The sequence below is a fragment of the Opisthorchis viverrini genome (assembly GCF_000715545.1).
Source record: "Opisthorchis viverrini unplaced genomic scaffold opera_v5_245, whole genome shotgun sequence".
Classification (NCBI taxonomy): domain Eukaryota; kingdom Metazoa; phylum Platyhelminthes; class Trematoda; order Opisthorchiida; family Opisthorchiidae; genus Opisthorchis; species Opisthorchis viverrini.
Window position 1 is genome coordinate 503,786 of NW_008751904.1, and position 17,558 is coordinate 521,343.

At 45.4% G+C, this 17,558-nt stretch overlaps 2 protein-coding genes across 2 annotated transcripts in view; both read left to right on the forward strand.

Annotated features, from left to right (window-relative positions):
- The window catches only part of T265_08975 (hypothetical protein), a gene marked incomplete at both ends in the record, with an annotated part of 22,196 nt that extends 6,537 nt beyond the window's left edge, over nucleotides 1–15,659 (forward strand). Inside the window, 3 exons of the mRNA XM_009174922.1 lie at nucleotides 434–473; nucleotides 13,223–13,355; nucleotides 15,525–15,659. Coding sequence (XP_009173186.1) covers nucleotides 434–473; nucleotides 13,223–13,355; nucleotides 15,525–15,659 — 308 coding nt within the window. The remainder of the gene's footprint in view (nucleotides 1–433; nucleotides 474–13,222; nucleotides 13,356–15,524) is intronic.
- Nucleotides 15,660–16,230: 571 nt separating this feature from the next.
- Nucleotides 16,231–17,558, forward strand: part of T265_08976 (hypothetical protein) — a gene marked incomplete at both ends in the record, with an annotated part of 6,706 nt that continues 5,378 nt past the window's right edge. The window contains one exon of the mRNA XM_009174923.1: nucleotides 16,231–16,774. Coding sequence (XP_009173187.1) covers nucleotides 16,231–16,774 — 544 coding nt within the window. The remainder of the gene's footprint in view (nucleotides 16,775–17,558) is intronic.

Genomic DNA, 17,558 nt, shown 5'->3' on the forward strand with positions numbered 1-17,558 from the left:
CTGTGTTCAAACAAGAATCTTTTTGTGGTCCCTTAGAAATTGTCACCACATGAATTTGTTGATCAGGTGGCAGTTGATCTGTTCGTAATTGGTCTACAGACATTTCTTCACCTCACGAGCCAGTCGCCAAGCCCGGCGAGCAGATCAGCTGTCACCTAACAAGCAGTCAATAACCCTGGGGGCGAGATAGCACAGTGCCTGGGGCGCGAATTCACTGACCTAGAAGGTCCGTGGTTCGAACCCGACCTCTGCATTTCAATTTCTCCTGTCTAGGCCTAGGCAAACTGGCAGTATCCCAGCCCTCGTCCTTTCTTCGGATGGCGTGGCGGTTAGGCATCAAAAGGGTGCTACAGCTGAATCATTTTTTCCGTCCTAGTCAATAACCTGAGTCATCAATATTTAAACACATTGGACTGTATCCTTGTTTTTTCAGTAACTAATATGCGTGGTCTAAATCCAGTGACCTTTCACCGGTAGGTTTCGCGCCTTTTTCTGGATTAGCGATACAAATCACCCGGCTTCTAACAAGCCAACCTGTTGACCTGTTTTTACAAAATTTAAGACAAACGGGCGCAGCTGACTAAGTGGCGTGAGAACATGTGGGCACATGTGTGCAAATACGTGTCTTATTCAATTTGATCGTGACTGGACTTTGGAATCGAAGACGTCCTAAACTCTTACTGCGTTCGTCCTGTTTTCTTTCGAAGCCATATAGACAAACGCTCTTCGATCGACCATTCTCATAAGTTAACTGCGTTAGTCAATGTGAGCATAATATTGATGTAAGTACATCGTGAGTGAGAATGATCTAATCTCAATAGAGAGTAAAAAACTCTCACAAGCCGTTCTGTTGCCATCTGGTCTTACGTAGCATCTGGCAGGACTGTCAGCGGAAGAGCAAGTGAAGGGACTGCAAAGTTGATCTGATAAGGAAGCGCGTCTGGTTTCCTTTTGGGTATTTTATACTGTTTGTAGACAGGTTTGGAATGATATACAGTCTCACTCGACTGCAAACCTACATCGTTATTCTCTTACCTCGTCCAGCTGTAGCACCCTTTCGGTGCCTTACTTCCATGCCACCCGAAGGAAGCACGAGGGCTGAGATACTGCCGGGTTGCCTTAGGCTAGACAGGGAAGTCGACAGGCACAGGTCGGGTTCGAACCACGGACCTTCCTGACAGTAAATTCGCGCTCTAACCACTTGGACCATCTCTCCCAACTTTTACCTCACTTATACACAAACTCGGTCATTCGGTTTGATCCCATTTTTCAAGTCACAACACTTTAGACTGATAAACATACTTGGTACACGTCAAAAAAACAAAAGGATATTCCGATTACTTTGGCATTCCTTTCTCAGACTGGCTAACAAGCTTATTATTGGACAGGTGTACTTTGGATTTAGCTAGATATAGTGGAAGAGCTGACCTCCGTGAAAAAAACTTTGGTTAACCGAGAACAGTGCTTCCAGAGTTACAGTTGTTGAAACACTAAGTAAAAGACACACAGAGCTCTGTGTGTGCTAACGGGAATCTCCCTTGTTCACGATGCTTTCGAATAAATATGCTGAGCAGAGTAGTATAATACTACTCGTTTGGTAGTAACACCTTTTCGGTTCCTATGTTTATTGCCATCCGAGAGAAGCATGAGGGCTGAGAAAATGCCAAATTCTCCAAGCCTAGACAGGGGCACGTGAGATCCCGGGGTCTGGTTCGAACCAGGGACCAGTTAGTAAATTCAAACCTTAATCGCTGAGTTATCTCGAGCCTCGTGATCTCAGAAGTGTGGTTATTACATTGGGTATGGGATAGAAGGTCACCACTGTGTTTAACTGAATTCCCGTGAGCAGTCAAACTGGCCGTCAACGGCCCCAAATCCAAAATGTACTCATTAGCTCTGCACACGCTCCAAAAAATCCCCTCAGAGGTGGCATTGTCAACGGAGCACTTTCGAGAATTCATCATTCCATTTGGTGAATCGGACACCTAGTTGAGAGTGCAAACTGCTGTTGCAGGTTTGGGTGAATTCACACACAAAGCTGGTCATGCTATTTGAACCGCTAGGGACAGTAGACAGACTTACTTATCCGGGTAGATATAAAAATGAGTACAATCGTTCAAGTGTCACACCACTTCCGCATCCAGCTGCTACGCCACTGTACGAGGGCTGAGGTATTGTCAGGTTACCCAAGCCAAGACAGAAATAGTCAAGGTGCCAGTGTTGGGTTCGGACTACAGACCTTCCGATTAGTAAGTTCACGCCATGATCACTGAGGTTATCTCTTGCTTGTCGTAGATAGTTCACGATGGATGGGAGCATTACTGACAAGTGGGAGAAGCCTGTCATACTTTCCTTCAGGTCCCATGTGACAGCCTGTCTACAATGTGACAGTGCGTTCAGTGTTGCTTTACCATAATGAAGACTGGCCACTGCTCAATGACGACAAAAGATAACTATTATCATCACCACCGGTCTCCGGTTTGCCTCGACTGTTCTTCTGAGTACGTGCAATTGATCTCAGGACGAACCAAGTTCATAAAAATCCAATATTGCCAAAGCCCTCCGTCACGCGTATAACGCCAAAACTGGTCCGCCAGTTATTGATCCATTACGCCACCTCTTCAACACTTTTTGTTGTTTTTCGCTACAAGGCATAACAGAGTATGTATGTGGCTATTGTCGTACACGTCTGACAAGCTATTCGAAAAAGAACGTTGCTGCAAGTAGAACAGAATTGGGCGTGTGCGAGTCAGAGTGCCAGTGTAGTGGAAACAGTGGCCTCAACTGTTCATTTAAGCAAAGAGGATGAAAGCTGGTAGCAAGAAAGTGATTTAAATCGTCGCTTACGTTGTCATGTAGCTTTCACTTTCCAGAAGACGGCAATGTGCGTTTGTTTTTCTCGAATATAGCGAACTACCAGATCGGTTTATGTGCGCATGTGGACAAGCAGTTTTGTTGGCGATTTTTTCAAAGTCAGGGCGCATTATTTAACGATCGATTTGACCGTTTTTGGCAAAAATTTTGCCGTGAATGGAATGCAGCTGCACACCTGCTCAGAGGGTGTGCGCAACACCGGCCCGTCGCACAATCTGCTCTTTTCACAGACGGATATGATGCATCGTAGAGTAGGGACGTGACCCAAGTTCCGGATTGCATCGGTGCATAAGTCTCACATTTTCATGCACACCAAAAATGCACATAGACTTTTCATCACTGGTGTGTACATCAAGATGACTTGTATGTGCCCACAGGGTTTCAAAAAAATACCTGATCGTACGATTTAATCGATTACTGAAGGCCGTCCATCACCTTTGTACTTCGGAAAAATTACCGGCCTGGAGAATATGCCACAATCGATCGTTCCAGCTCACCGTGAGCTCTCTAGACGCACCGCGTTACTGTGCTATGCCAGTTAAGCTAACAGCACAACACAAAGTCAGAGTGATACCGTGTGAGTACTTGCGTTGCCAAGTGTGAAAGCTGTGTCAATTGAATCCATCTACAATTGTCAGAACTCCTGTTGAAAGGAATCGATCGATTTTGGGGACAATTGTCACTTATCTGTCATAGAAAGCCGATGGCTACACGTATCTCAGCGAGTGATTTTTTTTTAAATACACCCTGGGAGCATAAAACTATGGTAAGGTAATGGATATACTCACTGAATCACTTCAGCAGCGAAGCTGATACGATATCCACTCGTATCCCTCCTCGATCGGCTAACGAACTACGCTCGTCAGAGCAGTGAGCGAATTTCTACTTTAGACTTGACGACAAGAACGCTCTCAGTAATCCGGTTTGGAACGATTTGCAGCTTATTTGGTTTGAGAAGGTCGTAAAAGGCCTTCTTTGAGATGTCGAGTAATGTAACTGTTTGGAAATATTTCCAAATCCCCGTTCAAGCCCGTTTCATACGCATACAGGTATGACGGTAATACTTACATACTATTATGCTAATATAAGTGTTTCTGGTGTCTAGCTGCCATGCCACTGGAGACAGGCTCCAGGGGTGAGATACTGTCGGGTTGCCCGAGTACAGTTAGAAGCAGTCGAGATGCTGAGGTTGAGTTCGAACCACGAGCCTTCCGGCCAGTAAGTTCGCGCCCTACCCAATGACTCATCTCGAGCTCAGAAGTATGATTTCTGATGGATGGCAGCATTTCCGACAAGTATGACAAACCTGTCATACTCGACTTCAGGACTAATGTGACTGCCTGTTGGTGAAAGGTAGGATTTACAGCACAACATTGCGTTTAGTGTTGCTTCACAGCAGTGAAGCCTGGCCTTTGCTCACTGAAGATCACCGAGTCATCTTGAACTTCCACTGCTAGTGTTTCTTGGTACAAAGTGAAGGCTGGTGTCGCTTAGTTCAAGGACGTTTGGCACCTAGTTCGGACACCAAACCTTGGCCATGAAAGTTGCTTTACTACATAGAGATTAGAGTGATTCATCTGTACTTCGTGCAGAAAGAACTTGACCGAGGAGAATGTTGGCAGTTCAGATAGCGTAGATGGACAATTTGACTGCAAACCTTTCATACCCAATCGTCATCGGTACGTTGTTGGGGAGCGTAGAGGTGGATCAGTAGTTGCGCGCGGAGTAGTGTTTCGTGTGTGCCATAATAAGTGCTGCTAGTCTGGGCTGATCTTCGATTACGCCTGGCTGATCGGTCGGGCTGCTGCTTTGTTGGTTGCTCTGTTATCCTGTATCCAGTCTGGTCTGTGACCACCTGATCTTTGAGTTTGGCCTCCCCTCTGACCCTGACCTCTCAAAGCACAGCAACCGACCAATCGACTCGGAGGAACGCAAACCACAACGCAACGAAGATCACAACCGGACCAATAGATTCGCGAAAAACACTGTCATCCAATCGGCCAATCACATCAAGAGATAACAGATGGCCTTCAAGTGCTATATAAACGCACGCAGGCAAACAGGAGGTACCCACCACTGATGATGTCTCCTCGTATGGTGACGAAACGCTCACAAGTCAGTTGCCAAGCTTGGTAATCCGATCAACAACCAACTGGTCAACAACCAACCGACCTATCTATACTCTTCAACACAACTCCAAACAACGCACTGGTGATGAAAATTTTGCAGTCATACTTGACCATTGCCGAGCATGTATGCATGTGAAATAAATTGTCCATAGAAGTTTCTATGGGAGCTCTGGAACAAGAGCCCGTTAACCGACTTAGAATTCGTATCCCTTGATACGTACTCTGGGTAGTCCCTTCACTGAAACTTCTCGCCTAGCTTTCCAGAAATCCACTTCCCAAGACTAATTCCAACATTTTATGATTGTCACTCAGTCACGCATCGATTGGGATACACTTTAATGTGACATTCTACTCCGGAAAATTTTCAAACCTGAATCTCGCTCTGCAATCCTGTTAGTTGTAGAAACCAGACAACTAAGTATCCCTAAGGGTCTTTTTTGTCAGACTCATTTTTACTACCCACATTAAGCTTAACAGACGGGTTGGTGAAACAATCCCACATCAACGCACACACTCTGTATAATAAGGACCATTGTAGTTGCAAAAAAGTCATCTACTGGTACTAGATCAATGGGTATTGACTGACAGAACTCTGAAGAGCAATAGATACTTCTCTTTCGTTAATTGGAGAAGGCAGTAGTATGTTGAGGGCGCCCTGTGATGCAATACGCCTGTTCATACTTATATAATCAGGCTGTACTTGTTTCCGTCTTAAGTCCCCTCATTCAGATACTACAATCAGGTGGGAACACCCCGAATGTAGATAGGCTTAGTCTTAGAACATAAGTTTGAGGGAAATTCGGAGACTGTGTCTACCTGATTCGTCCCAAGAAGGGCAAATAAAATTGTTCTTGGGGTGCTGAACTGTTTTCAGTAATCTTATGAGTAGTGTGTTCCGTCTAGACAAGCTAGTTGTTTACTATCTACTGTACTCCACCTCGTGATCAGTTTCGATGCATCCGGTACACAATCACTGTCTTCATTCCCCACTGTATGGAAACAGTGTAACGTGCCAGGAAATATTTTTCAATGTACTTCTCAGCCGACCAGTGTCCACGACAGACGATCTGCAACCGCCACTGTTCGGAAGCCCTTGTTTGGTTAGTGTCAACAACAGGGAGGCTGTCCTCACAGCAGTACGTAATGCATCCCTGGTAATCAAAACATTTCAAGTCATCTGAGTGCCCGATTGACAATTTTCATTCCGCCGAAGCGATAAAAATTGATTAGAAAATACAATGGAGTAAAATTTACTTATGTTTATCCGACCCACCTTCGGATTTGATTCAGTTACTCAAGGTGTTCGGACCACAAGACTTCGTGACGAACCAGCCGAAAAAACGCCCACTTTATTTAGATTAACCGTATTAGTAAGACGGTGTTGCGTGGCCGCTCTCACAGAAGAGAGCGTCTACCTTTACTGAACAAGTGTCAGTTACTTCTGGGTCATCTTTCGCTTCTGTTATTTGGTGGCGTTCTCAGGAAAGCGATTTCCACTATAAACCTTTGTTGACTAAAAGCCACCCCCTTTTGCAGACACTGTAGTCCTTACTGTGTCTTTTTTAGGGGGAGAGAGGAAGGCATTAATCTGCGTCAGCATAGCAGTGTTTGGTCCCAAAGTAAAGTGAGCAACGGGGTGAGATTAACCAGTGGTTGGAGTGCGAATTCACTGCATGGAAGGCCCCTGGTTCGAACCCGAACTCTGCATCTCGACTTCCCCTGTCTAGGCTTGGGCAACCTGGCGTGGCATGGCAGTTAGGTACCAAAAAGGTGCCGCAGCTGGACGAAAGTGGGCGAGTTTCGGTCCAAAGCACTTAAATACACTCACTTGCGAGACTCAGGCTCGAAGTACAGTGTGGTAGTTCTTGCCATTCTTAGTCGTCCGACCGGTATGTCCCCAAAGTATTTTTTTCTTTATTAGATTTCCACCACTTCTCCGACTTCATGCGCGTGCTTGTAAACTAGGTAGTTTGCAAAAACTGACGAATAAGCGAAAGTAAACTTTCCTTCACGAATTCGACGGTCACTGAGTTGTATAAGTGGAACCATATACATGGGGCCAGAGAAAGTTGTACGTTCCAACTCATCTTTCAACCCACACAACGCCCAATTTTCGACGTAATGTCGCTGACCCTGCTTTGTTCCGAGTTATGATTGATTGCACGATTCATCCTTGAGACAACTGAGTCAGCAGCAGAACGTCGACCTTAACAACAGCGTGAAGCAATCACGTCGTGAGTATGCGCACACTGTTGTCTGCCGCATCATGCTCGTCTAGGGTCTAATGGTTACAAACCGACAGCGCACTTGAGTTAGAAACGCCAGGAATTTCTGAACTTGGAGATCAATGGCCGAAACAGTTTGGTTAGAAACGTAGGAAGTTGGGTAGGATTCGAAAAGTGACTAGGTCTAGATGTGACAAACTACTTATAAGGTTACTGAAAACTCTGACACCGGATAGCCGGTTTTGTCGTTTCGGGTGTCCCACCGAGATATGTGCGGAATATTTGAGGAATATCATAAACGAAAAACTCAGGCCCCGTAAACACCAACGTAGTTCACCAGTGGGTGTAGTCCACCAACTGTGCATGGCTTGGTATTCAGTTAGAAAGCAAAGTTGCTGGATACTCGGAACCAAGCCTACTTGATGATTCTGAAGAACTGCGAAGCTGACATTGGGTCATCGAAGAGTTTTCAGTCGACAACTAGCAGCGACAGCACACGGGGAAGCTCGACTGAATGGGTAGTACCTTCACTTGGACACGGTTGAGTCGACACCAACCTCATTTGAAGGTAACCGGGTCGTCCCAGAGAAGCGAGGAGTAGCCTCATCGAGATTTCGACCAATCAAGCAAAAGTGTACGTTGTACTTTGCACTTTTTGTTTCATCGAGTGTTTTGACTGTTTAACAAGGATCAGATGTAAGTAGCGTCAAATTCGTCCAATGGGATAGCGGTTCACAGGGCACTCGACCGTTTTTATTCCTATTCATTAACCTACTTTGCCACGGGAGGCAGGGGCTCAGCATGTTTGGGTCACATAATTCTTTGTCAGAACATCAGACCCCTATGAGAACGAATCTGTTACGTAATTTCCATCATACTAGTTGCTATCGTCCTTAGCTGAACATGAAAATGCTGCAAAAGAAGCACACCTCAACAGACAGCGCTCTGCAGAAATGCACGATCTCGAGGGTACACCCTCTTCTGGAGGACGGATCACCGTATTCTTTTTCCCAACCCCTAATCCACTCAATTCGGGTTCAACGAAGTTGTCACAATTCCTCGGGAAAACCGCCCCATTTTGTTCTCCCTGGATATCTCCATGTTTCCGCTTAGACAAGAAAACGTGAACAACAGCTTGCCAGATTAGACCGACATATTTGATCCATCCGTTTTGGGAACATATTGCCTCAGCCTTAGCCACGCATTTGTTGACACAGATGACCTACGGATCCCATTCATCAGCCTGCTTTGTCACAGAAAGCAGGGGGTCACATAATTGTTTCTTAAGAACATCAGTCACCTGTGTGAACTCTATGTTCCAACTGCAATGAACCTGAAATTGTTGTCCTGTGGCAGTCGATGGAACCAGCCTAGTTCACGCGGTATACTGTCCGACTCATCTCAGGTTTCGTCGTGTCGGTAAACAGAGCTGTGTACAACCTAGTAAATAACAGCCTCAACCTTCAAGTGGAACATAAGGTTGACGGAAACTCGGGGACTGCGCCTACCTGATGAGCCCCAAGAAGGGCGAAACCGGTCGTGGGCTGTCGATGGATTTTCAGCAACCTTATGAGAAGTACATTACAAATATGCCTTAACCTTTCTTTTGAGGCCCGTTTTTTCACAGCGTTAAATCTCTAGGTACGCATGTGCGTACACCTTACTACTTATAAACGAACTGAGTAGCACAAGCATAACATGTTTTTGTTGCTTCCGACATGGCTCGCTGGCTTGCCTGAAGGAACCCAAGCAGACGCGGACATAGTGAAATTCTTTTTCTTTCCCTGAAAATACCGTGATCTGGCTTTATTCTAAGCTTATTGCGTATAGAACTGGGGCGCGACGTGACCGATCAATAAATTCAGGGTGGCTCCCAGGTAGCCGTCGAGTCTTTATGGATGTAAATTAAAGGACTCAATCGATTGAGCAACATTGCACGAGGGAAGTTCGGTTTACCTGGTCGCGCTAAAATGAAGAGCGAAGTTGAACTATGCAAGCGCTGTCGACCTGATATCTAGTGACCGAAGATTAGAATTTCAACTCGTTTACAGTCAAGTCAGGTTCAGGTAATCGGCTGACAGCCCACCGGTATTGATACTCCCGAGCAACTCAGCATGCGGACTTCAGTAATACTGCGTACGAACTTCTCACAAGGAGTACAACAACCTCGGCTTATGGAAAGCCTCAAAGAAGGGAGAAATTTCGATAATTCCTCATTTTTCATTGTGAAGAAACCTTCCTCTTAAATGGAAGTTTAAGCGATCCCGTGTAGCGCAATTTTGTCGTATGATGTTGACAACACTTTGATTTAATGGTCATGACCATTTTTCGACCTGATGTGCAATTTCATAGTGATTGAAAAACAAAATCTTATGAATTTCGGTTTGCTGTGATTATTTTTCCGGCCGAAAACCTTGGTTCCACTAGTATCCACTTGACAAAACTTACTTTTAATTTTGGCTACTTTTGTCGGACGAGTAGTTTGAGATATCAAATATTTTTATCCTTCGCACTAGTACACGTGATGACGTGAAGCACTAGTCGTGAGGCTGTTGAAGGTTCATCAAGAGCATAATGAACGAGAGTAAGATGGGTTACAGTTAAGTCTCCAGTTGAAACCGAATTGGTATGCAAATGAGTGTATTCCTCTGGCATCTCTGAATGCTATCATTCCCTGTCTCCATGCTGATTCTATACAGGAACGTATCAGCAAGAAGTTTGGATAGGTAAAGCCGCGTAACTTAAACCGCGGAAGTCGAGTGTTTCCCTCTTAAACTCACCGCACACACCACTGGCCGGTGATTCCTGATCCGTAACTCATTAACTTCCGGTTATACAACGCCACATCAAGCGGGCTTCTTGATCCCTCTGCCGGCTTGTTTGCAGTACATGTTTGGATATCCTGGGCCACTGTTTGGACTTCGGCCTTTTGAAGTAGCATGGTGTGTCCAGCCTCCGGCTCTGATAACATCGGTCTGCTCCGCCCACATAGGCGTCTCGCAAACCGTAAGAATACTGGTAGGTCACATCGGTAGCAAATACATCTGACGGACTACGCTCTTATTGTCACAAAACAGTGGTTTAAACAAGACGCACTTCTGCAGCAATATGGACTTATTTTAAGGTCAGTGTTGATTTCTTTACTGGCAGAGTAGTTTATCAAAGACAGGTTGTCCAATACCCAGTTTCAAAACTATGAACTTTTAAGGTACTGACCGAGTAAATACAAAAGGTTAAGTTATATCAAGGCTGACAATTAGTACTACGACTCGCGCTGGTCACATATCGACATTCTATGTTCCTTTATCCATGCTCATCTCGCACGTCCAAAAACTAGAACCCAGTAATTCGCCGATCCAAAGTAGAACACCGTAAACGAGAGATTCAGCTGGGATTTAAGTGTTTCTCCCGTGAAGACCACACTGGCAGACAGACGAGTGTAGTTACCAATTTTCGTGGTCCACCGGGAACTCGCGCACTGCTGATGATTTCCAGTAAGGATGGAACAGCCCGACAGTGCTTCTCAGTCATTCCGAATAGACTGACTGCACTTGCAGAGAGAAGTCTCTAGTGGAAAGTTCAAATTTGCTCATGATAAAACCCTTTTCTAATGTGGAGGATTCAGTCATCTGCTTGCCTTGGATGTTGCTGATCCAAGGTTTGAAAATCGGTGTGTAGCCTACTAGCCTACCCCTTATAGAGTTCTTTTCAATCGAGCAACGGCAACTTCCGTTGCCGGTTGCTCGTTTTGATCAACAAGGGGTTGAATACGCGAAAATACTAAATATATTAGTTTTTCAGGTAAACAGAACTTCCCTTTCAAGGCTCGAACCCAGGGCATCCAAATATAAGGCTACAATATTATCTAATTGTTAACCAGTGTTGACTGGTCGGACAGACCTATTCGCATTTTTTTTCTATTCTAACGAAGGCTTTGGTAACCTGACGTTGTCTCGGTGTTCGCGGTAACTGACCGAAGTGGACTTACGTTCGAACACTCCACCGGAAACACTGAAACGAAGGGGTTCTTCTGACACTCTGCCAACAACAGGACAATAGGCTAAACTTCCAAGTGGCTTCCGAATCCATTTTCGAGGCTGTTCATGTCATGCCCGTAAACGGTCAGTCTTTCCACAATACGAGAAGAGAGTGTGTTTAGAATGAACTAATCTCCTGTTTGGAAAGTTCGCTATTCCAAAAGTACTGTACGACCGATTTCCATGAAACACCAAATTATGTGCCGTCGGCTAATGGATCCTCTATTGTTTTCGTAACCGGACCAAACCTCTACTGAACTGTGATCAATATGTTTGTCTAGATCGATATTCAACTAATGGTCAGCCGGCTTTTGCTAGCCTATCTTTGGCTTTGCTTCCGTCCCCGACGTCATGACCTGATTTTTGGTCAGCGCTTGCGTCCTAGTTAGACGGTGTGGACAGGCCCGTTAGCGAGAACGAACAGGTATTGTTCTCTGTCTGGTTGCCATGACGTTAATCACGACGTTCTTGTCTGGTTTGCAGTCGTGCACTGGTATGCTACTGATATTATCTGGAGGTAGGGGTGAAACGCGAACAACCTGCCAACATGGCATCTGCGAAGTGCCGACACACAACCGGCCCATTATACGATGTCTTTATCACAACTCCGTCCTCCTCTAACTAGACTGAGTCACGAAATCGATTTATTATTAGTAGTAGTAGTACAAAATAAATAACTATTCGTAATTCATCGTCACGCAGCCTGTAACCCGCAAGCAGGGGCTAGGCCGAAAAGGCGCCCTTGGATCCAGGAGGCCGACATCAGAAAAGCAGGAAGACTCTCGATGAAAGTCGTACACTATCGGTTCGCAAAAATTTGGCCTTAAGCGCATGAGTCCTATCAAAGATACATAATCTACAGTTACTGGATGTATTTCTTCAATCAGGTAAGAAAAACGGTTTTGAGCTCGGTCTGTCAATGTGTAAACAGGAGATAAATTGGTGGGACAGGTACGGAGAATATTTTTACAAAAACACTGGAATGAACAAGTTGACGAAAAAAACTTGCATTTTCAAAAGAAGCGAAAGTTTTGAAACAACTCATCTGTGGACAAATACACTTATTTGCATACCAATTTGGTTTCCACAGGTGACTCAACTGACACCGAGCTGAATGTCTCGTTTACGATGTTATTCTTTAGCTGAATGTGCTGCATCAGGCTTCCTCGTGTTTCAGTTGGCACAACTTTCGAGATATCATAGTCTAGACGTGACATACTACTCAAACGATGAAAGAAAACCCACGAACGATTTCACCTTACTGGTAGCTAGTCATGTAAATGCAGTCCCCAAGTTTCTATCAAACTTTTGTTCAACTGTCAAATTACACTCATTTGCGAGCTAATTTGGCTTTGAAGGGAGACTCAAGTGAATCGTGATTACGGCGATCGTTTAAAATACTCTTCAACGGCGTGACCTGTCTTGTTAAAGCTTCGGCTATCCTCCCTGTAGTTCTGATCACCACCCCCAGGCAATACTAGCTCAGCAAGTATAAAAAAGTTCAGACGCGTACGGCTCCAAAGCTGACGTAATGACTTCTCTTAGAGTGAAATGGATAAGTCCCAGTTAGTGTTATCTTTAGCAGTATATGGACGAGTCATTTCGAGAGTATCACCTACAAGATGGAGGCACAGTGAACAGATCCCATATTCTAATCACGTCGGTTTTTTGCTTTACGCCATTTCGCGTCACACTAGTAAATCGCAATAAAAAAGTCCACAAGTCCAGTCTTTTCACTTAGTTGAACGATATCTTGTTGTCTATACTCACTTACCGTGATTCGAACTCAGATTGAATTCCCTGGCTGCTTTGATGTCTAACTCGCAGTCTTGTGTGCTAACTAGATCACTATAGTGGTGGTGAAATTATGTTGACATTGAGAATAGATACACACACTGTCAGTGCCCCGTGATACGTTCCATCTGCATATCTTGCTCCTGAATTCTGCTTTCCACAGTTTGTTTGCTCGGCCATCTGTTGTGCCACAACAGGTTTTTGTGCTCGCAACAAACGACAAGACGTCCGTACAGCCGGTGGCAATCAATAATGTGGAATTGAACCAAACAATCGATGTAAGCTTGACTCCAAAAGTGAGTAATCATCAAGCATTGTTCAGACTAGGCATGCTGGTTGATCTGTCCGTCAGCCCGTCCGTCTGAGCGTGCGTGCGTGTGTGTGTTTGTTGTGTATGCAAGTGTGTGAGTGAATGTTAATGTGCGGTGGACTCAAATGTAAGAAAACTGTTGATGGTGTGAGGAGATTTGAGATTTTTGTTGAGATTTCGTCCTGTAAGTGAAACCAATCTACGCTGAAAAGCCGAGAAGCACTGTACAGCTGTTTCATCCTTATTGGGAATCATCAGCAGTGCGCATCTCACGAAACTCCGGAGAGTCTCGAACCCGCGACCTCCTGGCTAGTAGTTTGAACACTTAACCATTCGGCCACGAGCGGCTGATCAGCAGTGATTAACTCCTCTGAGAAGTCGTTGCTCGAGGAGCCAGTCAACACGTGTGACCACGTGATGTGGATCCCGTGATTGAAGGATGAGCGGCGCTATATCCTGTCTAGTTGCGAGTTAATCACACTGCTGATCAGCCGCTCGTGGTCGAATGGTTAAGTGTTTAAAAAAATGTCTACGTCATGTGCAAAAGCAGTAACAACACATCTAAGCACACAGCAGAAAAAATGGGTCAAATTCCGTGTTGGATTCCAGTTGCATCGACAGCTCCCCCCCCCCCCCATACACACACAAACGCTCCTCTCCGAAGGTTTCAGTCGTTCTACGCACGAGCAAAGGCATTTCATTTGTCCACGTCAGACAGACATCAAATGAGCTGCAATACGCTCGATATTTGGCTTTATCCAACTAACCACGCGATCGCGAGCCTCATTCGCTCTTTGGCGCAATGTGAATGTCTTAGTAATGAGAAACATCAGCTTTTCGGTGCCGAGCAACCCCACACTGAAAAATCAGGCGAACAGTGGGATGACTGACCTTGCAGCGCAGAAGTAAATGCTACAACATGTTCGTCATAGTCCTCTACACTGTTTTTGAAAGCTCAGCAAGGTGGTGGTAGATCTGCTGTGCCTAGCCAGTTTTCCGAATTCATATTTGCTGAAAGCATCTGTTAATTGTCGTACTAAGTGGATAGTTCCAGACGTTCCGCATCCTTACACTGATGGTTGAATGCCTTCAACAGCCCAAGATCGGTTTCTTCCATTATTCTTGGGTCTATTCATGTGCGCAAAGTCCCCGAGTTTCCGGCAAGCTTATGTCCTACTTGAACCCAAATTAGTTAGAATTTGTCAAATGCCGTCATTTACACTCTAATTTGGTTTTAACAGAAGCCTGAACCGAATCGAGCTGAATCTCTTCCTTTGATCTCCCACTCTAACTGAATTCGCCAGGCAAGGCTGCCCCATGTTTCAATTGGCGCGATATTTAAGATACTGCAGTACATTACCTAGGCGTAACATACTACTCATAAGGCCACTATTTGACAACCCACAACCGATTTTATCTGCCTTTCTGTTCCACAAATTAGCGGGTTTAAAGATAAATTTGGGTTGAAGCTGCTTCGCACTTGAATTGATTAGGTTGACATCAGCCGCCTCTGATAAACTATTTTTAGGTTTTGAACGATTCCCCTGTTTAGAGTGTGCAGGCAAATAGATGCACTCGAAGGTAACAAACGCCAGTTTATTGCTGAAGAGCAAAGTAGCTTGGTGCATAGTACAGTATGGGAGGGAGACTCGTCTCCTTTAAGATCACCTTATTCTTGAGCTTACCCAGTTCTTTTCTGAAAAATTTCCTCACCATGTTTTTGTCAAATTCATACCGTGAACTCGGCCTGGTCGGGTTCGCTTACCGTTACGTCAATGCAACCGCAAGCCCCAGTTTGTTCACTTCAGAGTGGTTTTTGTCTCTGCAAGACCCCCAAAAGCTTCGCAACTTAGTTAGTTCTGAAACCAGCGTATATTTCCTCACGGCGGAAAGAGCATCCATCTGGGACTGCCGTCAGGAAGTAAATTCGCAAGATCCCTACAAAGTATCAGGTATTTTGGCATCTAGGAAGATCAACTACTCCATGTTCGTTTTGTTGTAAACAAATAGCATAAAATAGCCCTCGTTTTTATATGGCCATCACAGTATGGCTATCGACACTAGAGAGCACTTTGTTGAAGAAGCACCGTAGTTGACTACAGCCAGGTGAAGCCTAGTATGACCAGTGCGCACAAGTTTAATTCATACGAATTAGACTAAGCTTGCTTGCATCTGTGATGAAAAGTCATCACAGCCGGGCGGATCTTGGAACGCTGCACTGGCAGATCGGTTCAAAGTCGTCTACCAGACAGTGCGAGGTGTTTTATTCAACGACTGTGCAACACAATGAGGTTCAGTCAGTCAAATCCAATCAAGCTACTCAAACACGATGCACGAGATAATTGCATTCACCCGTTTCAGTCGGTGGTGCAGTACGCTGAGTTGGAGCGATTGATTTAATCTAACAAATGACCCATTTTGGTGTAGTTGGTGGAACACAATTCACCAGAATGTTATCTAGCTTGACGAATTTGCAGTACCAGATATCATCTCCCGTGTTCACACCAGTGCTGCGTGGCGAGTATTGCCATTGTCAGGTGCACAACACGCACAGTAGCCTGTGACAGGTACAACCGCTGTCTGCGGGTTGGAATCCGCCAAAACTGCAGCCGTTCCGGCCTCAGTCCGGCCGGAACAAAGTCGTAACCAATAGGCACAGGATTTAACGCGTGACCAATCAGAATGCTGCTTTATGTGACCAATCACCGTTCGATCGTAATGAGCACACCGGGTTGACACACATTCCGCTCACATTTACGCGCTTGCCGCCCAGCTTTTGCTGCACTCCGAGCTGGTTGTCGCTTGCACACCCATCCACAATCGATTCCAGGAGGATTACCATCGGAACACCTGAAGGGAAAATGTGGGAGCGTCTGGCTAGTGCGGTTCTCCCACCTCATCCCGATCCACGAACGGATGCTTATCCACTGATGGGATCATGGCCACCCACTGCCCTCATCTCCCTGGCTTATGTGGTGGGTGTGTACGCATGGCGAAACGAGTTGCTGAAAAAACGTTGCAAGGTGCAGCAAAAGGGCACAAATTCCAGTACGGCGGCCGCCACCAAAGATATGCAGACCAACTCCTGGGGTTTTGTCAAATGCCTGATGGTGCTGTACAATTTCATAATGGTCCTGTACTCCGCCTATATGGTCATTGGCACGCTCGGGACCGTGTCAAAGTTGGGCTACGGACTGGGGTGTGAAACTCAACCGGATCCGAACGACAGACAAACGGACAGCCTGCTGTATTTTGGATACTTGTTCTACTTTTCAAAATTTGTCGAAATGTTGGATACTGTGTTTTTCTTGTGGCGCGGGAAAGTTGATCAGGTGACTTTCCTGCACGTGTTTCACCACGCGACAATGCCACCATCCATTTGGTGGGGAATCCGGTATGCACCCGGTAAGTCATGTGCTGCAATCTGGCCAACGAAACGCGTAAGTTGTCCTATTTGTGTCTGTAAGGATTGGTGCATGTCCGGTAGGATGCATGAATGCCGTGACACTGAAAAGTCAGGCTGTCTTAGACTGTAAACAGTGAGGAATTTAGGCGTGGGTTCGAACCGTAGACTGTTCCTACATCCGGCTGAAAAACCCACTTGGCTTTCCAGGTGGATAGAATGCTTGGATGCACAGATGTACATATACGTTTCTGGAAATACTGTCTATGAGGAACTGCGTAAGCAAGGCTCTTCAAACCCAGGAGATAAGGCGGAAACAGGTTGGATGGTTGCTACAGCTGGTATACAGCTGGCTATATTATGGATGTACAGAAGACGGATAGTACAAAATTCCTACGACACACTCAAGACGGTTGCATTATTGTGCTTCCGAGATGTTCACAATCAAAATGGATAATTAGAAGCCAACAACAATGGTTGGGTCCATGAGGACTTGTGTTGTAAGCACTAGGTCGCCGGGTATCCTCCAGTAGAATACACAGAACGAACTGAGTGGTCGTCATCTCCCAGTGGAATGCTAGTAATATGCAGATAATCATTCAGCTGTAATATGCTTTTGGGGCCTATCTGCTATGCCACTCGAGATTTGCCCGATGTACAAAGTGAACACCTGAGACGTCTTCAGGTGTTCGACAATCATTGTCTCAAAACCAAAGCTCGTGTGGGTTGGTGTCGCCGAATCCGTAACGAGGCAGTTAGAAAGCGCGTAATCAGTTGTGCAACGGG